The 24,893-nt window shown below is 38.1% G+C and overlaps 1 protein-coding gene across 1 annotated transcript in view; it reads right to left on the reverse strand.

The window, feature by feature from the left end:
* Window positions 1-12,557: 12,557 nt before the first annotated feature.
* PROS1 (protein S) overlaps window positions 12,558-24,893 on the reverse strand; it is a 69,523-nt gene continuing 57,187 nt past the window's right edge. Inside the window, exons 13-15 of the mRNA XM_019429961.2 lie at window positions 19,228-19,376; window positions 16,969-17,194; window positions 12,558-13,043 (exon numbers count right to left, since the gene is read on the reverse strand). Of these exons, the coding sequence (XP_019285506.2) occupies window positions 12,883-13,043; window positions 16,969-17,194; window positions 19,228-19,376 (536 nt within the window). The 3' untranslated portion in view covers window positions 12,558-12,882. The remainder of the gene's footprint in view (window positions 13,044-16,968; window positions 17,195-19,227; window positions 19,377-24,893) is intronic.

Raw genomic sequence — 24,893 nt, forward strand, 5'->3', positions numbered from 1 at the left:
TGGACTTCTAAATGGCAAATTTCTGGTCTTGCACAGTAGAAGATTTTCAATCTTTAATAAAGGCCACTATTTTCATGAATCTTGGAAATCCAGCCAACTTCCCTCTACTTAATAATAACAATAATAAAAATGCTAATAACAAACACATATATTACTATGGGCAATTTAATCTTCAAACCAACCCAATAAACCAGGCATTATTATCTCATGTTACAGATGAGGAAATAGAGGCACAGAGACAATAAGTAACAGTGCTAACAGCTAGGTAGTGATGGAACTGGTATTTAAACTAGTCTGGCTCCAGATTTCATGTCCATAATAATAACATAATATTCCTCTCACTTTCAGGGCACATGGGTGGCTCAGTCAGTTAAATGCTTGACTCTTGATTTCAGCTCAGGTCATGATCTCATAATTCATGAGATTGAGCCCTATGTCAGGCTCTGTGCTGACAGCTCAGAGCCTGGAGTGTGCTTCAGATCCTGGGTCTCCCACTCTCTCCACCCTTCCCCCACTCTCTCTGTGTCACTCAAAAAGTAAATATTAAAAAAAATATTCCTCTCGTTTTCTCTGTTCTCTTAAATTTTAACATCAATCTAATATGAATTTTATAAATTTTTTTAACATTTATTCATCTTTGAGAGACAGAGAGAGACAGAGTGTGAGTGGGGGAGGAGCAGAGAGAGAGGGAGACACAGAATCTGAAGCAGGCTCCAGGCTCTGAGCTGTCAGCACAGAGCCCAACGCGGGACCCCAACTCACTGGCTGCGAGATCATGACCTGAGCCGAAGTCGGACGCTTAACCGACTGAGCCACCCAGGCGCCCCTCTAATATGAATTTTAGACTATAGTAAATGTAATGGGCTGGATGGTGTACCCCCACACTCCAAAAATACATGCCTACATCTTAATCCTTTAAACTACAGATGTTACTTTACTTGGAAAAAGAGATTTTTTTTGCACGTGATTAAGTTAAACATCTTGAGATGAGAAATCATTTGGATTATCTAGGTGGACCCTAATTTTTTTTAAGAGAGAGAATGAGGGAGGGAAGGAAGGAGGGAGGAGGGGCAGAGGGAGAGAGAGAGAGAGAGAGAGTGAGAGAGAGAGAGAGAGAGAGAGAGAGAGAGAATCTTAAGCAGGGTCCACACCCAGCACAGAGCCTGACACTGGGCTCAATCTCAAGACTGAGATCATGACTGGAGCCAAAACCAAGAGTTGGACACTTAACTAAGCCACCCAGGCACCTCAGATGGGCACTAAATTTAATGGCAAAGGCCATTGAAAGAGACAGACGCACAGAGAAAAGACACACAGAAGGGAAAACAATGTTAAGAAGGAGACAGAAATGGAGTAATGTGGTCACAAGCCAAGAAAACCGAAGAATGCTGACAGCCACCAGAAATTAGAAGAGGTAAGGAATGGATTCTCTTCTACAGCCCCCAGAGGAAGCATGACCTTGCCAGATTTTGAACTCTGGCCTCCAGAACTGTGAGAGAAGAAATTTCTGTTATTTTCAGCCACCAAGTCTGTAGTAATTTGTTACAGCAGCCTCAGGAAACTAGTATAGTAAACAATGTGTTGGTTTTGGATGACTACACTGGAAACAGATTTTGAGGAACTGTTAAGAGTGGTATAGCTCAGACAGACTTGTGAGAGATGATTCTTGAATATTCAAGAATTTTGCAAATTTGTTGTTAAGTTGCTACCAATCAGGCATCCCCTTACCCCCTCAGAATCACTTGCCTATTTCCCCACTACCTCTACTTGATACACTACTGGAGCTGGGTGTTCTCTCTTGGCCTAGGTCTCATCTTTTCACAGCCCTCACTTATTGAGTCTAGTAGAGCTCTGGATTCTGGCAATAGGCAATGTTTTCCTTTCCTCAGGAGAGGCATCTTATGCCCTTCAGCAAGTTTTGATTATTACTGTTAGTGTGTATAGGGAGAAGAAGTGTGGAGAAAGCAGGATAAGAATATGAAGTGTTGCTAAACAGCAAAACAGGGGCTTCTATAATAGACCTGTTAGAAACGCTAATTAAGTATCAACACATTCAACACCTCCCCCCACCTTCTCTCTACCTGCCTCAGACACACATATACTTCTATTCTAAAATTCAGCTTGTATTTCATAGGATAATTCCTGAGATCAGATATTCTTGAGTCAAAAGATGTTTCAAATCAAAAACTGGAATATTATAACTTCCCAAAACCCATAGACATGCTTCTACTGTCTGAATATCTGTTGATTTACCCTGTATTTTTTCCTTCTATCCCAAAAGTTTTACCTAATTCCTAACTACAGGAAACCTTCCGCTGTGTATTGAATTGTGCTTGCCCAAAATTTATATGCTGAAGCCCTAAACCCTAGTTTCTCAGAATGTGACCTTATTTGGGGACAGGGTCTTTACAGACCCTAAGTATCAAGTCAAAATGATGTCATTAAAGGAGCAGCTGGGTGGCTCATTTGGTTGAGTGTCACACTTTGGCTCAGGTCATGACTTTGGCTCAGGTCATGATCTCACGGTTCATGAGTTCAGGCCCCACATCAGGCTCTGTGCTGACAACTCAGAGCCTGGAGCCTGCTTTGGATTCTGTGTCTTCCTCTCTCTCTGCCCCTCCCCTACTCGCATTCTGTCTCTCTCTCAAAATGAATAAAATTTAAAAAAATTTTTTTAATTGTTAATATGTGTCCTAACTTAATATGGCTGCTATCCTTCTAAGAAGGGGACATTTAGAAACAATTATATAAGGAGGAAGATGATGTGAAGACATGGCAGGAGATGGCCATCTGTGAGATAAAGAAAGATGGAGGAACATATCTTCCCTTCCCAGTCCTTAGAAAGAGCCAAACTTGCTGATATCCTGAGTTCACATTAAGCTTCCAGAACCATGGGAGAATGAATTTTGTTATATAAGCCAAACAGTTTGTGCTATTTTATTCAGCATCACCGGCAATCACATTCATTCATGCATAATCTGAATAGAAAAATTGGACAAAGACAGAACCAAGAAAAATTATCTAGACTTACCCCACTTATGAGTATATAAAAGTGTCAGAATATAGTATAAATAAAAACCCTTTATTTGACAAATACAAGGATAGTTCAATGTTAGGAAATCTGTTGATATAACTAACTACAGTATATTAAAGAAGAAAAAAATAATCCCAGTGGACACTAATGACATACATGATAAGCTTCAATAAGCAATCTGGAAAAAACCTAGAAAAATATAAAGTATTACTGTTAAGTAATTTATAAATAAATTGATGAGTAAGTAATATTTTTAGATATCAACAGCAAATTTTAACTTAATGGTGAAATAGCAAAAATAATCCCATTAAAATCAAGAGCAATATAACAACAACTGTTAACAATCAATAATATTCTGAAAGTCTTAGCCAATATAATTAGTAATTAAAACAAATGAAGCAGTGTACAGAGAAGAAAAATTGCCACTATTTTAGTAGTAGTGAAAACAGTAAAAACCAAAGAAATATATGAGCCAATCAAATGGAACATTCAGTGATAAATAATAGATGATAGATGGTTTATAAGATAAATAATAGATGATATTTAATATCTATGATATATAAAGAGCCCCTAGACTTCAATAAGAAAGACAAACCATTGAATCGCAAAATACATAAAGAACAAGCAAGCCTCTTCTCCCCAACCAAGTCAACATAAAATTCCAATAAATGTGTGCAAAGTTTCTCAGCCCCATTCGTTATTAGTAAAAGACAAATAAAAACAACAAGCTGCCACTTTTTTCTCATCAGATTAACAAAACGTAAAAAAAGATTAACACTATGAAGCATTGGTGAGAAAGTGGAAACAATATTTAAATACATTTTGAGGGAATAAAATTTGGTATCTGACCAAATAGAACGGTAACATCAGAAAGCATGGTAATTTACAAGAGAACCAATCATTTAAACAGGTTTTACCAAGACTCTCCAAAGCAATATAAAGATAAATTCAAGAAAAAATTTAATATTGTATTCCAACCAGGGTTGCTTTAAAACATTTCTGAAGAGCCAGAACAGGCAGAACGTGAAACCTGGAAAAGAGTTGGCCTCAGTAGATCCCACTGCCAAAGTGGTATCTCCTCCACAATGGAAGAAAGTAATTTATAAAAAGGAGTTATCTGCTAGCATAAGTTTTATGCCAAAAGTTTGGTTTGTTTTAGAAGCATATACGTTTTCAGACTTTTCTTTCTGTATGAAAAGTATATTTCAAGTTAGAGGGTTTTTTAAACAAATATTATTTTTATAAGGTATATATATTACCTGCTAGAGTAAGTTACTTTTCCTATGGTACATGAAGGATTTTTTTGGCATGTGTTTTTAATAAAATCTTTAACCAAAAACGTGGCAAAACAAGACACGCTTTAAAAATGGGGTGTAGAAATATAGCTTTTATTGAATAGGTTAAGTAAGAAGGTTCCTTAGAAACAATGGAAAGTTTTACTTCATGGTGGGAATCTACAGGTGGTTGCCAGGACCGCTTCTTTGCAGTTGTTCACACTCCCGCCCCCCTCCCACCCATCTAGCTTCATGGGTGATGCATGTTCCTGAGATGTGCCTTAAAATCACCTGCAGAGTTTTAAAACTCTCCATGACCAAATGGCACACCAAACTGATTAAGTTAGAATCCTGGGCTGGAGTTTGGAGTCTGGGGGTGAGGCGAAGGGGATGGAGGTAAGTGGTCAGTATTTTTAAAGGTCTGCAGGTGATTTCGCTGTGCAATCAAGCTTGAGGACCACTGGTCTAATGTAAGCCCACCATTGTTGCTTTTCTACCTTGTTGATGGTTCAGAATGAACACTCGACCCAGGCTGAGCCACTCAAATATTCCCCTTGGAATTCTGGAACTGAAGATGAAAAAATATTACCTCTGAGCTGTATGTGACCTGAATATGCAAATTCAGAAACAGTTGGCAGCCATATTCCATGATGTTCCAATTCAATAGTTGAGGAAACCAGTATGTATTCTTATGGCAAACTATAGTTGTTCAGAGAGAAACAGCCATGAGAAACAATGTGAGGAAACTTTCCTCATTTATTACAGCAATCCAACCCTCAGGAACAGTTTTTACCCTTAAATTCTGTAAGTCAACTAAATACCTTTCTAAAAGTTATTTTTGTGTAAGCTAGTTCCAACTGAATTCCTGCTACTTGCAACCAATAGAATCCTAATTCGTTTGTGTCAGTAATAGAGGAGCATTTAGTGTTAAGTGTGGATACTCTGATTTTCTTTTAATATAAGGAGAGCTTTCTAAGAGAGCTGACGGTGGCAGATAGGGAAGCATGCTGCTTAGACCACCTTTGAGAACCTGCTGTTGGAACACAGCTGACTGACAGCTGCAGTTGTTCCCTCCCTGGATCCATCTGGAATGTTTCCCAGCCAATAACTTACCACAGTTACAGCATTTACGCCAGGCCACTCCTGCCTTGTGCAAAACTCTTCTGATGGACAATATTTTCAAGAAGTCCTCACCAACCTAGATGAAACTTTCTCAGAACTACACTGAGATATTAGACTCTTCCTATCAATCTATTTCCTTCTCTCTTTGTATGGGTATCAGACATACCTGGCTACCTGAAGATTCTCCCTACCCATTCCTGCTGTCTCCCGCTTTTTCCTTCACAGGTGATTCTCCCAATAAATATATTGCCTGCTGTATTTGCTAGGACTGCCAAAATAAAATACTACACATCAGGTGACTTCAACAAGAGAAACTTGTTTTGTCATGGTTCTGGAGGCTAGAAGTCCAAAAACCAAGGTATCAGCAGGTTTGTTTCTCCTAGGGCCTCTCTCTTCTTTGCCTTGCAGATGGCTGCCTTCTTCTCACTATGTCCTCATATGATTTTTCCTCTGTGTGCGTATATCCTGTCTCTCTCTCTCTCTCTCTCTCCTCTCTCTCCTTATAAGGATAGCAGTTGTATTGAATTAGGACCCCACTCTTACGACCTCACTTAACCTTAATTACTTCCTCAAATGCCCTATGTGTAAATACAGCCACATTGGGGTTTAAGGTTTTAACACACAAATTTTGTGGACATGCAATTCAGTTCATAACATCTGCCTAATACCTTCTTGGTATCTGCTTCTTGAAGCTTCCAAACTAATGCACTGAGCAAAGAGAAAAGGAGCTTTGTCAAATAGTGAGCCCTGCATCAGTGAAGGTGTTCACACAGAGCCTGAAGGATCACTTCTCAATGATATCATTTGGTCCTACTGATTAGGTTTCTATCTGAATTCCAGACTCAAATAAGTTTTTTTTTAATGTTTTATTATTTATTTTTGAGAGAGAGAGAGTAGGAGCAGGGGAGAGGCAGAGAGAGAGGGAGACACAGAATCCAAAGCAGGCTCTAGGCTCTGAGCTGTTTGCACAGAGCCTGACGTGGGACTTGAACTCACAAGCTGTGAGATGATAACCTGAGCTGAAGTCAGATGCTTAGCCAACTGAGCCACCCAGGTGCCCTCCACCCCCGCTTTTTTTTTAAATAAACATGAGCAGTAAAAAAGTAAACTGAAATCTGGAATACAAAGTAAAACCTGATTTAAATTAAGCCATGATATGCAAAGAGTCACATAATATACTTTTGCTTTCTGGGTTAGACCTCTAGTTTCTTTTTTTCCCATGACTATATTTGTACATAGGTGCAAGATTTTCACTCATGTAGCCCAAGTACCTACAAGTGTAGAACAAGTGTAGCATATTGTATGTGTTCCACAACAAAACTTTCAGAAGTTTTCCTACAATCGTGTGCAGTTCATGGCCTTCAGAAACCCCACAGATAATTCTCTGAGGTAAACAATCTGATCACCAGGAAAACTTGATGTTATTATACCAATAGTTTTCAAGCAGTCAGGGCCTATAAGGCTTAATCTTCCTTACTAGAAAGGGAGGAAGGAATAAAGATGGAAGGAAAGAAAGGCAGGAGCGAGGAAGACATCTTTGTGATCTTGAAGGGAGATTCATGATTAGATGCCATGCTCTATGCACAGAGCTCTTGTGAAGCTAGATTGAGCTAAGAGTGAAATAATTACTATTTAAAAGTTACAGATCCCTTGGGGCGCCTGGGTGGCTCTGTTAAGCGTCTGACTCTTGATTTCAGCTCAGGTCATGATCTCACATCATGAGATTGAGCCCCGCCTCAGGCTATGCACTGGGCTTGGAGTCTGCTTAAGATTGATTCTTCCTCACCATCTCTCTCTCTGTCCATCCCCTGCTTGCAGGCTCTCTCTATCTCAAAAAAAAAAAAAAAAAAAAAAAAAAAGGCTATATATCCCTAGTCTTTTCAGGCATTTCTAGAGTATTTTAAACAACAGACGGGAAAGTACAGATACCACAGAGTGTGAGGATTCAGCTCAAAATGGCCTGGCATAAGAGAAAAATTTTCTTTGAAAGCTACTATTTTTAGTTTCATATGCATCTGCCAAAGCCTTCCAAGAGCAACATGTTCAACAGCAAGTTTCACGCTTTGGGGAGATTCTGGAAAAATGTGGTGCTTGCAAGGAAAATAAAAACACATTACTTAAATTTCCAGACAATTAGTTTCCAAAACTAATTGTTCTACATGTTTTGGGGTCTATAACAAAGACAAAGGAATGTCAAAAATCGAGAGAAGCTGTTCCAAAGAGGTATAAGGAGATGGCTACATTACCTTAACGATTGATTCTACCGGAGGGTGCAATTCAAGCAAGCTTCTTCCTTCGTGGAATATGATATGACACTCTCTGTAACTCAGTAGTTTTCATAAACTTGTCATTTGCAAATATGACTGGATTTTCTTTCCTTCACTCCTAGGGGTTGCACATTTATATAACTAGACCACTATTAATAGGCCAGCAGCCACAGGCTATGATGCTTGGATTCTCATAAGACAGTGGGTTTAAAAGTTTTTGGGGTGCCTGGGTGGCTCAGTAGGTTAAGCGCCTGAGTCTTGGTTTCAGCTCAGGTCGTAATCTCACGGTTTGTGAGTTTGAGCCCCGCATCAGGCTTCACACTGACAGTGCAGAGCCTGCTTGGGATTCTCTCTCTCCCCCTCTCTCTCTCTGCCCCTCCCCTGTTCTCTCTCTCTCTCTCTCTCTCAGAATAAATAAAAACTTAAAGAAAAAATAAAATGTAAGTTCTCACTGTTCCAATTGTAGCATCGATCTCACACCATGTTTAAGAGTGCCCTCTCTCCTCTGCATTTCCCCAGATGTAATTCCTGACAATTCCTTTTGGTGTAAACTGACCGAGCCCCTAATTTCAAAGAGGTCAGAAATATGGCCAGAAAAATGCCAGCGATGCTAGTGGCAAGCCCTTCCATCCATTCCTGGCAGAATGGTACAAGAGCATACCTATGAATTCCCATAGAGGATTCCTTGGTGATGATTTGGGGGACACTCTGGGGTGTACCCTATTTAGCAGATACTTGGCCGAGAGCTCCACCTCCCAGCATGGAACATCATCTCCAGCCCCAAGTCTTATAGTCGCCACCCTCACCTTGGGTAAACTGAATGCGTCCCCTCTACTTCTTCTTGCCTTCCTCTATATTTCTGGTTCTCTTTCTTTCTTTTTCTCTCTCTCATTTCTTACTTTTTCCTCTTTTAATTATTACTATGTTCTTCTTGTTCCTGTGTTCTCTTCTCGGACATATTCTCTTTATTTCTACATCTGCCCCTTTCTTGTTTTTCTTCTGGCACTCTTTCACTCCTTCTTCCCATTTATATTTGTTCCTTCTGTCTGTCTGCCTATGCTTGGCTCATCTCCTTCCTACTTCTTTTTTTCTTTCTATGCTCATCTAGTCTTTTCTGTTTGTCTCTTTCTACCTTTCTTCTTTCACTTTTTCCTTTTAAATGTCTTTTCTTTTTTAATGTTTATTTTTGAGAGAGAGGGAGAGAGAAACAGATTGTGAGCTGGGGAGGGGCAGAGAGAGAGGAAGTCACCGAATCTGAAGCAGGCTCCAGGCTCTGAGCTGTCAGCAGAGAGCCCAACATGGGGCTGGAACTCACAGACCGGGAGATCATGACCTGAGCCTAAGTCAGACGCTTAACCGAATGAGCCAACTGGGCGCCCCTAAATTTCTTCTTATAAATTATCTCTATTTCATTATCTCAGTCTCTCTCTAATCCCTTTTCTATGTGGATCTCAGTTTGTCACTACTAATATCACCTACTCCTATCTAAGTGTCTAGAGGAAAGTAGATATTTCATTTCTTTTTATATTTTTTCTCTATATCATATTCTCTTCACAAATATCTGTCTGTGTCCTTTGCTTTTTCTCTTTCCTTTTCTTCATTTTGTATCTTACCAAATCTTTCACTGAATCTGTTTTCATCTTTCTCCTCTCATTTTCTCTTTGTCCTTTCCTCTCCTCCTGGTTTTGTTCACACACACTCTCATACCTGTCCCTCTCTCCCTTTCTCCTATCTCCACTTTTCACTGATTTTTTGCTTTATGTCTGTTTTCCTGTGTGCCCCCGTGAGCTCACATGCACATGGGAGACAAAAGGAGACAGAGGGAAGAACCCAGAGGCTGGATCCGTGCCTTGTGACTCTGGTTATCCATGGGAATCTTCTGATTCAGTTGTCTGCAATGGCGCCAGTGAATCTAATAAGCATCTTGGGTTGAGATTCACTAGTTTAATGATAAAAGCTCTTGACAACTAGGATTAATCATCTGTACTTCATGCAATAATCAATAGGGAAATAAGGGAGATTTTGAGAATTATGCTGAAATAAGATCTCTGTGTGAGAGATTACCAAAACATTATGGGAAAGAGGACTTGGAAGCAGAGAAACTAATGGAAATTCATATGTTCATATATATGTATATATATGTATATGAATATATATATATACTTAATGTTTATTTTGAGTGTGTGTGTGTGTGTATGTGTGTGTGTGAGAGAGAGAGAGAGAGAGAGAGAGAGAGAGAGAGAATGAGCAGGGGAGGGGCAGAGAGAGAAGGAGAGAGAAGGGAGGGGCAGAGAGAATCCCAAGCAGGCTTCATGCTCAGGGCAGAGCCCAATGCGGACTCAATCTCATGACTGTGAGGTCAAGATCTGAACCAAAACCAAGAGTCAGATGCTTAACTGACTGAGCCACCCAGGTGCCCCAAGAAATTCATATGTATCTTATTAGGCCTAATTTAAATAGCAACTCACTAGGCTTGCATTTGTAATCAATTTCTCCCTCACCAAAACCCCCTGCATACGGTTTATTCCCCTGTTGCACCTCTTACCAAACTCAGGCTCACATTTGAATTACTTGTACCATTTCTCTACTATCTCCTAGACTGTGAATATTTTTATGGGAGGACTAGAACATTTTCTCCATTGTTTTCCTAGGACAATATATAGCCCAGAGTTCTAATTATATACATTTTCAGAGTCATTGTCAGCATTTCCCTAATTTAATTAAGTAATATTAATTTGTCTTCAAAACTATCAAATTAATATTATCAGCTGAGACTCAAAGACATAGCAAGTTATATATAGAACTGAATACAGAATTTGTTCACACCAACAATTAACATTTACTGAGTGGTGGGATAACCGGCAAGGATAAAAGAGCAGTATAGATTTTTGAATTTGGACATGGACTCTTGATTCAGACGACCTAGTTTGGATCCCCTCCTTGTAACCTGCTAGCCACACGTACAAAGCAGGCTAGGACTGTTCCTATTTTCCAGGACAGCCAGCTGTTAATCCTCTGTGGCTGCCTTGTCCATGCTGAGTTGGCTCAGTAAGGTATTCATCCCTGAAGGCTCCAGCCTCAACCCATGTTCAATATAGCTCTGTTTAATTACATTTTATATTTATTATTTATATTTGTATAAAATAATTTATTATTATTTTACATTTATTTATTATTTGGCAACTCCAGATAATGATATTAGATTCTTCCTATGTCATTTAAATATTGACCCAACTCCCTGAAGATCAACTTGAAAAAAGATCAGATGTATCCAGTGGTTTTTCTGTCTGGAGACTACTAACAGAATAAGATTTTAGATCCCACCATTTGAAACTTTAGTAAGAAAAAGGATTTATCCCCTTCTGTAGGAGAAGATCCAATTTTCAAATGTAAGTTCTCTGGGAAGCCTTGAAGTCTGGTATAACAAGTAACCCATGTGTAAAATCATTGTCGGATGAATCTTGTTTGTAAGAAACACCCCCCGCCCCAAGCCACATGTACATGCATCGCAAAGAAAGATGGAGCCTCTATGAAGGTCACTGCATGTTGGAAGTTTTCTGTTTCTGATGGGAAATGTGGAATTGATCCCTATAGCTGTCCTCGTATCTGGGCATAATTAAGCAAGAATGTGAAAACTCCTCCGCAAAGAAAATTCATTTCCCTTCCTTCCTTTCCTTTTTTCCCTTTCCATATGCTTTCAGTTTTTGTACTTCTTTGCTTTTTTACACCAACATGATTGTCCATAGTTGTTGCCTGAATTCATCACCCATAGTACACCGTAGTAATTGGGAAAAAGATTACAGCCAGTAAGATGAGCTAGCACAATTTCTGGTATGAGTCAAACACTCAACACATATTACCTTTGCTTTTCTTCCCTTTCTGAGCTCCAGCATACACCTTACCCATAACTACTGATCAAATATTTGAGCTTTACACCTTTCAACTAAAGAACTACTGTACTGTATGAAGACTCACATGTATATTACATAATTATACCTTCTGTTCAAAGAGTTGATAGAATATAGATATTATTCACCTAATTTTTAGAAAATACCCCAGTCGATTATGTTGTACATGCTATAAAATATCTACAGTAGAAAAAAAAATTTGTTTCCAAAACTAGCAATGAAACCTTTGGTACCTACCTAATGTGACTGGTAGGTTTGGGAGTGATAAAACTGCCACTGGAAATGCATTACCAACAAGGACTTGGCATCCTTACCTCCTCATTCCAAAGACACAATCTTAACTATGTCCCTGTGTGGTTATCCTTTCATTACATCTGTTTTACTTTTCAGAGTTCATTGCCCTTCAACAATCACATGCTGGCAAGTTACCCTGGTAATTGAAGTTTGATTCAAGAATAACTATGAACTTCCACCTCATTCATTGTCTCATTCATCCTTTCCACTTAGGTTCTGCCTTTTCTAATCTAGAGCTTGTGCGCCCCCACACAGCCAAATTTAAGGAGTGTACCCGTCCCAGGTTTCCACGCCCATTCCAGCACAATCTAGTATCTCATCCTCGTGAACTCCAATTACTAACCAGCAAGAACCATGAGCTCTCGTGAACAGGTGTCCCACTTGTTTTGTAACTCACGAGAGCTACTGGTTAAAATGTGAAGCTAAGAGAAAGAAAAATGAAGCCAAAACTGGTCCGCCTGAGAAGCTGCTGGGAATAAAGCTTTAAAGCCTTCCACTCAATTCATACTGAGGCCACTGTCTCTCCTTCTGCCTTCATTAGGAAATAACGAAAATAAATAAAATAGTATCTGCTATGATCACAAGTATTTAGTACATGCACTTTTGTTTGAGTTTACTTCCCTGCCTTCCAAAAAAACACAGATATTTAAGCACCAACTCATGGTAATAAAATTAAATTTTACTTTTGCAAACATAAACATGAAGAAATGTCATTTGTAGCAAAAAAATTCAAATTAGAAATGTTTGTGTATTTCATTATTTAATTTCTAGGCAGCAATAGAGGTAAGAATTTTTTAATGTGGTTTGTATCACAAAAGGGTCTTGTTCTCTTGAAAAACAACCTTTTTTGAAATTCCAGGAAAGTTGAAGTACCATAAAATAATCAAGGCCTGCACACTGCAGGTAAAAACCCTTCAGCTATTATTGAAACGTAAGTATAATTACACACAGGAAAAAAATATCATCAGCACAGGAAAGATGCCCTAAGATTTCTTTGTTTTTTTCAAAACTGATGGACATGAGTGAGCTCTAATATCATTATGCTTAGAAATGGCTTCATCCAGATCCAACTGAACACCATTAATGCTCATTTCCATACAGCCATTATAAAAAGCATTCACTGGCGTGGCGCTGAACGGAATATCTGTAAAAACAGAACATTAAAATATTAGCCTAAGACTTTTGGCATCTTATTTGCTTACAACTAGAGGAACTATTCAGACTTCCCATTTCCAACCTAATTCTAATCATAAGGCAAATGTTAGTAATGTTATTCTATCCAATAAATTTATATTAAGTGACTCATGTATATAAAGTATTGTGCCTGGCACTGGATTCAGCATATCATGAGTTCCTGTGATTTCATAAACACAATCAGTCTCATCAAAACCTAAGATAAGTAAACACACTTGAAAAAGAGTCAAAAAGAGCATATTCTTACTTGCGATGTTCTACTGTATTATTTTCTCTTTTTAAAATTTTTTTTTGAGAGAGAGAGCATGAGAGCAGGAGAGAGGGTCAGAGAGAGACAGAGAGAGAGAGAAAGAGAGAGACAGAGAGAGACAGAGACAGAATCTCAAGCAGGCTCCATGCTCAGTGTGGAGCCAGATGTGGGGCTCGATCCCATGACGCTGGGATCATGACCTGAGCCGAAATCAAGAGTCGGACACTTAACTGACTGAACCGCCCGGGCGCGCTTATTATTTTCTCTTTAAATTTGAACAATAGTTTATAAGCATTTTTAAATCATTTTTTCCAGTCCAAGCTATAGCTACTTGGGAATCTTTTTAAAATGTCATGATAAATATATCTCTTTTATTATTGCTAGAATAAAAGCAGATTTCTGTATTTTCCCAAAAAATAGCTTCTTGCTGAGCATAAAATGGCAACTCATGATAGGGAATTCACTTTTATGTGCTGCTTGGTGTTCTAAAAAATAATTTTAATAATGCTTCAGTGACTAGTTTAGGGTCTTTGGGCCTTTCTACACTTTCACTTTCTTCATCAGACTTAATACTTGAGTTACACCCTTGAATTCCTAAGAGCTATGATTCATCTTAACAACATCCATCTCTATACTTGCTTCTTTCTTGGCATCTTCTCTCCATCAATTTAGTTCCCAATCCACATTTTTCAGCCTTTATTCTTCTTCCTTAGTGCCTTATGCAAAAAATATTCAGTTCAAATTTTCTACCTCTAGTTTGCCAATACAGTGAATAAAGTCCATACTTTTGTAGGGGCTCACAGCATTTTTTATGAACCCCTTTCAAGTCTGGCAGAGCATCAAAGATTATGCCACTATTATAAAAACCCTCAGAATCGTCAATTTTCCCTGATTTTTAATTCATAACATTCAATTCAATATGCCTATTTTGCATGTTAACTGGTAATTTACCTATCCCATTGTTTCTACTCCTAATATCTCAATTGTCACAGTTCTCCTCAATTTTCCTCACTCTTTTTCTAAACACATCTTACCTGAAGTCAATCTAAAGTGTTGGTGAAAAAGTCCTGGAACCACTAAAATTTGACAGTTTTACCTCTTTTGAACTCTTTCGTTGTCTGATTTACAAAAATTGCATTCAACTAATTTGTAAATAAGGAGGTAGATTTTGATATAGAATTCATTTATTTGAACAATAATTATACTTCCTAATAATTATCCACAGTAACTTAAGTAACTTTGTAATAATTAACAATGCTAGATTTTCTATCTGTCTAATCTATCACTTTAAAAAAAATTTTTTATGTTTATTTTTTTAATGTTTTTTTTTTTTTTGAGAGAGAGAGAGAGAGAGAGAGAGAGAGAGACAGACTCTGAGCAGGGGAAGGGCAGAGAGAGAGAGGGAGACACAGAAACCGAAGCAGGCTCCAGGCTCCGAGCCGTCAGCAAAGAGCCTGATGCGGGGCTGGAACTCACAAGCTGTGAGATCATGACCTGAGCTGAAGTCAGACGCTTAACCGACTGAGCCACCCAGGCGCCCCATAATCTATCACTTTTATAGAATCTTTACTTCTACCTGCCTCCTTAGCGCAGTAGGCAGCGCGTCAGTCTCATAATCTGAAGGTCCTGAGTTAGAATCTTTACTTCTATTCCTCAAAAACCCAGATAAAATTTCCATATACAAAAATGAAGGCCCTGAGCAGTTAAAGTAATATAATGAAGATTACTAGAAGTCCAGACATCAAACTCAGAATTTTCCTAGGAGAATAACCTGAAAATGGTATCAGAAAATATTCCTCAAAAACTCTCTCCCTCAATTATTTTTGCCATTTAAAACGAAAGATCGATGCCAATTTCATATTTTCCAATATTAAGTTAAAGATGAATGTGCTCTTCCTCCAGTTTTCCCCATCTCACGGTAAATGGAATCTCCACCCATGAAACTGGACATGCCAGATACCTAAGAAGGGGATCCCCACACCTGCCTTTCTACCCTATTAAAATTTTTAATGTTTATTTATTTGTTTTGAGGGGGGAATCATGGGGGGGGGGGTAGAGAGAGAGGGAGAGAGAGAATCCCAAGCAGGCTCCGCACTGTCAACACAGAGCCTGATGCAGGACTTGATCTCACGAACAGTGAGATCATGACCTGAGCTGAAATCAAGAGTTGCTCAACCAACTGAGAAACCCAGGTGCCCCAAATCCTATTAATTTTGTTTTTCACATACATCTCCAATCTAAACACTGTGCCATCTTCACTGCCATCATCCTAGTCCGGCAGCTTTCTCATCTGTAATATGGGCTTAATAATAGCACCTACCTCACAGGTCTATTTAAAATTAAAATTAAACAAGTGGATCCATTTGAAGCAGTCTGAACATGCCCAGACTGTTCACTAGGCACTGACTGATGACGGTATGCTTGTTGCTTCTGTTTGTTACCACTTCATTAGCCCCCAGCTCATCTCATCCACTTTTGCCTTCCACCTGTCCATCTCCATCCATCATGCATGGTATATTGATATACCATTTCCTTGCCTACAAATTTTTAAAGACTCCCATGGCTCTTACAAGAAGACTCAGGACCCCAGACCAGGTCTACAAATCCTCACCCAGTTCACAGCCTCATCTTGTACTACCATCCCCTTGCTCAATATGCTCTCACCAGACCCATCTTCTATATATTCCTCAAGCGTGTCAATCCCCCATTCTGTCCACATATAGACCATTTCACTTGCATATTAATTCCAATTCCTACCCCATTACTTGGTTAAGTTTAATCCTTCAATTTATCATATTTACATCTTAGCCTTTTCTGTAGAGAGCTCATTCCTGGCCCCCACAACCAGACCAAGTCCCCATTTTCAGGCTGTAAGAGCAATACCTACTATTCCTTTGTATGAGTTATCACTATTTTAACTATCCTCATATTTTCCTAACTGGTTATTTAATGACTGCCTCTACCACTAGATTGTAAAAGGTTTAGAAACAGGGATCATATCTTTTTTTTTATTACTATGTCTCTGGTACCTGGGATGTAGGTTCTTAATAAATATAAGGTAAACAAATGATGGATGAATTAAAGAATAAATGTTAAACTCACAAGACTATTTGAGGATGAACTGAAATAATAAATATGTTTTTTTAAATTTTTTTAATGTTTATTTCTGAGACAGAGAGAGACAGAGGATGAGTGGGGGAGGGGCAGAGAGAGAGGGGGACACAGAATCCGAAGCAGGCTCAGGCTCCGAGCTGTCAGCACAGAGCCTGACGCAGGGCTTGAACTCATGGACCGCGAGGTCATGACCTGAGCTGAAGTTGGACGCTCAACCAACTGAGCCACCCAGGTGTCCCAATAATAAATATGTTCTGACTAGGATAGTCAAATGCAGCAAAACTTGGTTAGTTTTAGTTCACTATTAAAAACAATTAATAAACAAGATGTACCAATAAAATGTCAATATAAATAAATCCCCAGGAAAAGACTAACGGATACCGGAATTTTGTCTTCCCTTCTAATGCCCTTTTATTAAAATGAAAATTTTAAAATAGTATCAATTTGATTAAAAACATACTTTGAAAGATGTTTTAAAGATAACTTTGAAAAAAAAAAAGTAAGAAGATACCTGGAAGGCCACCCAGGTAAGTGGACACTCTTTCTTTCATTGCTATGTCCAAAATGGCAAGTTGACTTTGAAGGTCTTCGGAGTAGATGATATCTTTTTTAAGTGGAGTCAACAGTTCCAGACTGGTTCTGTTGACCCTTACTTCCAGATGGAATTGTTCATTGGAACACAGACTTATGGCCTCTACCCGAGATACTACCGTATTTTCGATAGATACCAGGATATCCTGAAAAACAGAGCAAAGACAAAATATAAGCAAGTATTAATGGTAATGCCACTTAAGAGTGACTTTGGGGTTTTTAAGTTCAAAAACTGACTTACAATGAGGAAAAAATAAGTATGATAGAGCCTCCCAATTTAAATTTAAAAATTTTGTTATAATAATCATAACTTTAAAATATACATTAGCTTTACGAATTTCAGGGTCAGCTAAGATGTATAGTGGCTTCTAAAAATTCAGTAAGCCAAGAGAGTTGTTTGCCTAAACTCATGTCTTAAGCAATATTTTTCTGTTTGTGAGCCTTCCTAACTTCAACACTTACATGTGAAAGAGGAAGGAGCTGAATAACCCTTTGTTGGGGAAAAGACTTGGAAAATGTAAAGTGCTTTAGTAAGCACATGCCAGCGAGACTGAAAGGGTTTTGTGTGCCACACAAGCAATCCTGTTAAGACTTGGGACAAAGTGAGCGAAGAACTCCTGAGAGGGAAAAGCCAGGGTTCACCAGAACTAAGTTAGAGTATTCACCAGATGATATTCAAAACACAGAATGTTTTCATTTTGTTAACTTTTCAAAGTGCTGATACACAAAATCACTCAACTTGTTGACAGTGATCTATGCATATAACATATGTGTATGTAGAGGAAATGTAAAAAGACAGAAAATAAAATGGGGACTAGGAACATGGATGTTATGAGACGGTAGAAAGATAGTCTGAAATATTTACTCAAGAATCCAATATACCTATGTTAAGTCTCTACTTCACAAATACAGGAAATCTGTTACCGTTATACATGTCTATATCCTTGAACTCACTAATATGAGTCTTAAAATGGCCAGCTGACAAACTGTTCCAGAATGATCAATAGTATGTGAAATAATGTTATGAAACGCTGCACACAGATCTTGAGAAGGCAGTCTGACATGGAAATGAAGAAGGAGAAGGAGGAGAAGGAGGGGGAGCAGGAGGAGGGCAGTGGGGGGAGAAGCAGCAGCAGCCGCCATGGATTCAAACACGGAAAAGACCAAATAAACATCAAAGACATGGCATGCCTTAATGTCCTCTACTGCATGGATGTAGTGCTGAAGATAGGATTTCCATTTCATTAAAAAAAAAAAGGCAAACAAAAAGTTGAAATCAAGTTGAAATCTAAAACGTAGTAAGCTCCTGGTGGTAGACTGGAGATAAAAACTTGGCAGGATCTCTTAGGTTGCTTATGCTTAACCACCAGCAACTCTCTGCAATCATCATTAGTCTGCAAACAGCACATCTTTGTATTATTACAGACATGATTCAATTACACGTCTCTTTCCAAAAGCTACAGAGAACATCCAAACCAACCTGGGCATAAACACAAGCTTCTTGTTATAACTTGTTGGAATCCACTGTCGATGACACATGGTCAGAGCTATTAGCCTCTAATAGAAGGCTGAATAATACAGATCTTCTGATAACGGTCCTGTTTGCTTTTATCCAAGAGGTTTTTTCCTGTTCTTCCTCCTAATTTGAAATCAGAGTTGCCAGCAAGAAGCCAGGTGGACTGGTTTTACTTTTCTCTAGTTCTTTCTAATTTACTCATGGGAGAAAAGATTAAGAGTGCCAGAGAGCACAAAACATTATAATTAGGCACAGAATATCTGCGAGTGAATTTTAATCAGACTCACTTTTATGTTGTTAGCACAGACTCCCATGATAACTTCCAGAACTCTAAATAAAGGTGGATCTCTATGAACTCTGGGAAACCTCGAGGTAGCCTGTGTGTGAGTCTACCTAATCTTGGCTGTAGATGCAGTAACAGGCTTTTCAATTTCTCCTACTTCTTAGATCAGACCTTGGAAATAAGCCAGTAAGAAAGTAATAATAATGGACATTTATGGAGTCTTTACTGATGTACTAGAGACTGTGTGACAAATACTTTGCATATGTTATCTCATTTAATCTTCAAAATAGCACTTTGAGGTAAATACTGCTAATATATCCACTTTACAGATAACAAAACAAAACAGAAAAACAAGAATCACAAAGGTTTAGTAAAGTTACCTGAAGCTTTTCAGAGGCGGAGTCTACCAAAGACAAGGCAAAGGGCACGGTGTAACCAGAAACCAAGGCGAACATAACACCAGTGCCCGCGGATGGACGAATATTCAAGGACACGTTTACTTGCCAGCCCTCAGCGTTGGATATATTATCTGTTTAAACAATAAAACAGAAGTAGGATCAGTGTACTCCTAAAGTACACCAGAAGGAATTATTACAATCCTATTCATACTCAAAGTCATTTTCGTGTAATACTAAAGATTTTAGTTCTCCTTTCTCAATGATCTATATAACTTAGGCAAAAAAAAAAAAAAAAACAAAAAAAAAACAAAAAAACACAGAAAAACAAAAGCCATTTTTTTTTAAAATGCAGGCAAAAAACAAATAAATAAAGCCCCATTCTTCTGGTCTTTCTAGAATAAAATTCTAGATGTGGTATTTCAGATTATTATGAATTTTCCCTGTTTGCTCTTTTACAGATATTCCTTCCACCTGGATAATCACCACTGGTCAAATCTCAAGGTGGTCATATTTGAAAGCACACATTTAGAAGGAAGTTCACTGAATTTATTATAACATTTCTGAGGGAACACTCAGGTATAGCCCCACCACCCCACCATTCCTCATCCTTAAAGGGGGGGGGGGTCAGTTCAAAGCAGGGGGAAGGAAAAATAAGGATTTATACAAATAGGGGAGTTAGATATTTGATAGTAGAGAAATACTCTGAAATCAATTCTGGACTCTGAAATTCTAACAGGAACTCTTCTCCTGTGATTCTCTTGTCATAATAGTTAGTTAACATCCTTTTTATTCATTACTAGGTTAATTGTCTATCCCACTAGAGTACAGGCTCTACATGTCTCTAACACCATGTTGTTCTCCACAGCAGTCACTCAACAAATATGTGTTGAATTGATATGTTTCCAAAATAGTGTAATTCCTAAAAATATTAATCCACAATTTGAATGAAGTCTTCCTTATTTAATAAGAAGTAATATATTGCAATAGCCCAAATACCGCTTGTAGATTTTGAAAAGGTAAATGTCAATGGAGAAAATAATGACCCCCTGACAAGATGATCTTCCACTTAGCCACATCTAATGCTATTACATTTTTTCCTCCTAATCCTTAATTTCCACTCAAGAGAAAAAAAAAATATATACATATATATAAAATATAATCATTTTGAAATAAGTAAATTTACAATAAGATATTAACAAACTAAAACTAAAATAAACATGCAAATGTACAGAAATTATAATGTAACTTTAAATATTAATTTAAAAGTTGGTCACTTTTGGGCAGTATGGTACTGGCACAAAACCAAACACTTAAATCAATAGAAAAGAATAGAGAACCCAGAAATGGATCCACAAATGTATGACTAATTAATCTTTGAAAAAGTAGGAAAGAATATCCAATGAAATAAAGACAGTCTCTTCAGCAAATGGTGTTGAGAAAACTGGACAGCAACATGCAGAAGATTGAACCTGGTCACTTTCTTACATCATTCACAAAAATAAACTCAAAATGGATGAAACACTTAAACGTAAGACAGGAAGCCATCAAAATCCTAGAGGAGAAAGCAGTCAAAAACCTCTTTGACATCAGCCACAGCAACTTCTTACTCAACACGTCTCTGGAGGCAAGGGAAACAAAAGCAAAAACGAACTATTGGGACCTCTTCAAGATATAAAGCTTCTGCGCAGTGAAGGAAACAATCAACAAAACTAAAAGGCAACCAACAGAATGGGAGAAGATATTTGCAAATGACATATCAGATAAAGGGTTACTATCCAAAATCTATAAAGAACATATCAAACTCAACACCCAAAAAACAAATAATCCAGTGAAGAAATGGGCAAAAGACACAAATAGACACTCTTCCAAAGAAGACATCCAGATGGCTAACAGACACATGAAAAGATCCTCAACATCACTTATCATCAGGGAAATACAAATCAAAACCACAATGAGATATGACCTCATACCAGTCAGAATGACTAAAATGAACAACTCAGGCAATGACAGATGTTGGTGAGGATGCAGAGAAATCCCACTACTGGTATGAATGCAAACTGGTGCAACCACTCTGGAAAGCAGCATGGAGGTTCCTCAAAAAATTAAAAATAGAACTACCTTACGACCCAGCAATTGCACTACTAGGTATTTATCCAAAGGATACATGTGTGCTGTTTTGAAGGGAAACATGCACCCCAATGTTTATAGCAGTGCTATTGATAATAGCCAAAGTATGGAAAGAGCCCAAATGTCCATCAACTGATGAATGGGTAAAGAAGAGGTAGTGTGTGTGTGTGTGTGTGTGTGTGTGTGTGTGTGCATGTATACACACACACACACACACACACACACACACACACATATATATATACATATACACACACAGAATGGAATATTACTTGGCAATCAAGAGAATGAAATCTTGCCATTTGCAACAACGTGGATAGAATTAGAGTATATTATGCTAAGTAAAATTAGTCAGAGAAAGACATCATTTGACTTCACTCATGTGGAATTTAAGATATGAAACAGATGAACATAAGAGAAGGGAAGTATAAAAAAATATAAAAACAGGGATGGGGGCAAACCATAAGATGCTCTTAAATATAGAGAACAAACTGAGTGTTGCTGGAGGGGTTTGGGGTAGGGGATGGGCTAAATGGACAAGGGACATTAAGGAAGACACTTGGTGGGATGAGCACTGGGTATTATGTGGAGGGGATGAATCACTGGAATCTACTCCTGAAACTTTATTGCACTATATGCTAACTAATTTGGATATAAAATTTTTTAAAAAGTTGACCACTTTCAAGTTATCCATGAAATAGCTAATTACTTATGAAAGTGATTTTTTTCAGACACAATATAACTATTTTCATTTTCTTTTTTTTTAATGTTTATTTATTTTTGACAGACAGAGACAGAGCACAAGTAGGGTAGAGGCATAGAGGGGGAAACACAGAATCTGAAGCAGGCTCCAGGCTCTGAGCTGTCAGTACAGAGCCCGATGCAGGGCTTGAACTCATAAACCGTGAGATCATGACCTGAGCGGAAGTAGGAGGCTTAACCGACTGAGCCACCCAGCCGCCCCTCATTTTCTCTTCAGGGAGTTTTTCCTTCAAGCAAATTATTGTGGGCCTAGTTCTTTCCTGCATTCAGTCATCAACTTTAGTTGAAACATTTTTTAAAAATCATATACAGAACTAATGTTGAAGACATTGCATTAACTTATGTTAGGAATACAGAAAGTACCAACGTAAGATTCATCCTTAAAACTGTAGCAATACTTCATAGACTGCAAATAAACACATTTCACATATAATTTTTTTCTTGGGGCGCCTGGGTGGTCCAGTCAGTTAAGCATCCGACTTCAGCTCAGGTCATGATCTCACAGCTTGTGGGTTTGAGCCCCGCGTCAGGCTCTGTGCTGACAGCTTCAGAGCCTTGAGCCTGCTTCGGATTCTGTGTCTCCCTCTCTCTCTGCCCCTCCCCTGCTCTCTCTCTCGAAAATAAACATTAAAAAAAAAAAAAAAAAATATATATATATATATATATATATATATATATATGTATAATTTTTTCTCAAAGCAGAGATATCAGAATAACATTAAATTTATGACACAAAATTTAGTCACTCAAATAACGGACTCCTAAACAGAAAAAGACAAAGAACCTAATAAGATAGTTAAGATATAAAAATAGCTAATTAGCATCTGGAGAGATATTCAACTTCAGTAGAAACTGGGATAACCATACATAAAACTACAGGTTGTAATTTTGCAACTCTCAGATTGGAAACAAATCTCAAGCACAAACTCTCTTATTCTGTTGGTAGGAGTGTAAATTCATAAAACATTTTTGGAAAAGCATCTAACTGAGCAACAGGAACTATACATTTGCATAATCTTTGATGGACAGAATCTAAGCTTCTCTCCTACAGAATTAATCATATAAAAGTACAAAGATGTATGTCCTAGGATATTACAGATATATTATTTGTACACACAAAAACCTGGATCAGTCTGGCAAGAGCTCCTGTTCTGCTTAAGACTGTAGACAAAACTGGAAATAGCACTGCTCCTGCCCTTACAACCACAACAACAAAAGACCAATTATATACTTAAACACAATTTTTCTTGAACTGTCAGGGAGCTGTGGTCGCAGAGCAACTAACAAAGTAGAAATCTGAAGAAAGATAAGTGCTTCCATGGAAAGACAGGAAGAGTTTCCTCTCTTACTCAGAGCAGACACCAGATGCTATACAATTTGATGAGAAGAATTTAAATAAAAATATTAACAAACTGATAATTCCAAATGGGGCTCATATGAGAATACAGAAACCCTGGGAACTTCAGGCACATGAGGAATCCACACCCATTTATAGGCTCTTCTTCATAGACCTTAAATGGGTACTCAAGAGAAAAATGGGGCAGAGAAAGAAATTAGAGAAAGCTTCCCTCCTGGTGCAGGCCTAGAAGAGAGGAGCAGTAACCTGAAGGGAGTATACAAAGTCCCACCCAGATCCTTCTCTGTCTTCTTTAGGCAACAAAAGCCTTACAGCTTTGGGAGAAAGGCAACAAACTTTGTCATCATTAGGACACATGCAAAGACCCATTACATCTTCAGGTTAGGGAAAGGAAACTGGAAAAAAACAAAACAAACAACCAAAGAGCACCTACCATGGAAAAGAAGCAGAAAAACATCTTGAGTCTTGACCATTAGATATCTCCCCCGCTGGTGGTTGGGAGGGGGGAAAAGAAAAGTCAAAGGATACAACATCTGCCAAAAATTGAATCTGTACCAGAACATTAGAGAATGCTCTCCAGACCCCATTGCCTTGCTAGCAAATGTCAAGTAACAAGAGCATTCTTCTGGGGTGAAGCAAGACCATGGAGAGACACTTTCTTGAGGCATACCCTAAACAGAATACCTAAAACTAACGATGGATCAGCTATTAAGAAAAATCCTCTAGAAACCATTCCCTACCATAATCACTAGGTAACAATAAAGGAATTTGAAGAATACTCGTGGAAACAAGAAAGCTTAAGCAGCTCAACTCTTGATGAGACTGATTCAACCACCTTATTAAGGGCCTAGCAAATGCAGAAATATGCTCATTTCCAGACAAAATAATTATTTATCTGTCTCTACTATTCTACATAAGTTGCTCATCTTTAAACCAAAAATTATCCAATTCAGAAGGAAACAAAGAAAAACAACACATCGTCAAGAGACAAAGCAGTCAACATGACCAGTCTTAGCTATGACTCAGATATTGGACCTATCAGACAGGGAATTGAAAATAATTATGAATAATAAGTTGAAGGCTCAGGTAGAAAATGTGTACAGATGGGCAATTTCAACAGAGGGGTGGACATTTTAAGAAACAATTACATGAAAATGCCAGAAATGAAGACAAATCCTTTTGATGCATTAATCAATAGACTCAATACAACCGAGAAATGGGTGAACCTTAAAATAGGTTAATCGAATTTACTTGAAATTGATCGGGTTATGTGCCAATAATCTTTAAATAATAACATAAGCATATTCAACTACTTTTTCCCCCTAATATACTTCAAAAAGTTAGTTTAAAAAATATATAACAATAAGAATTAGCCTAACACCATTCCTGGCACATAGTAAGT

This window comes from Panthera pardus, unplaced genomic scaffold (assembly GCF_024362965.1).
Source record: "Panthera pardus isolate Hobbes unplaced genomic scaffold, ASM2436296v1 HiC_scaffold_16, whole genome shotgun sequence".
Classification (NCBI taxonomy): Eukaryota; Metazoa; Chordata; class Mammalia; order Carnivora; family Felidae; genus Panthera; species Panthera pardus.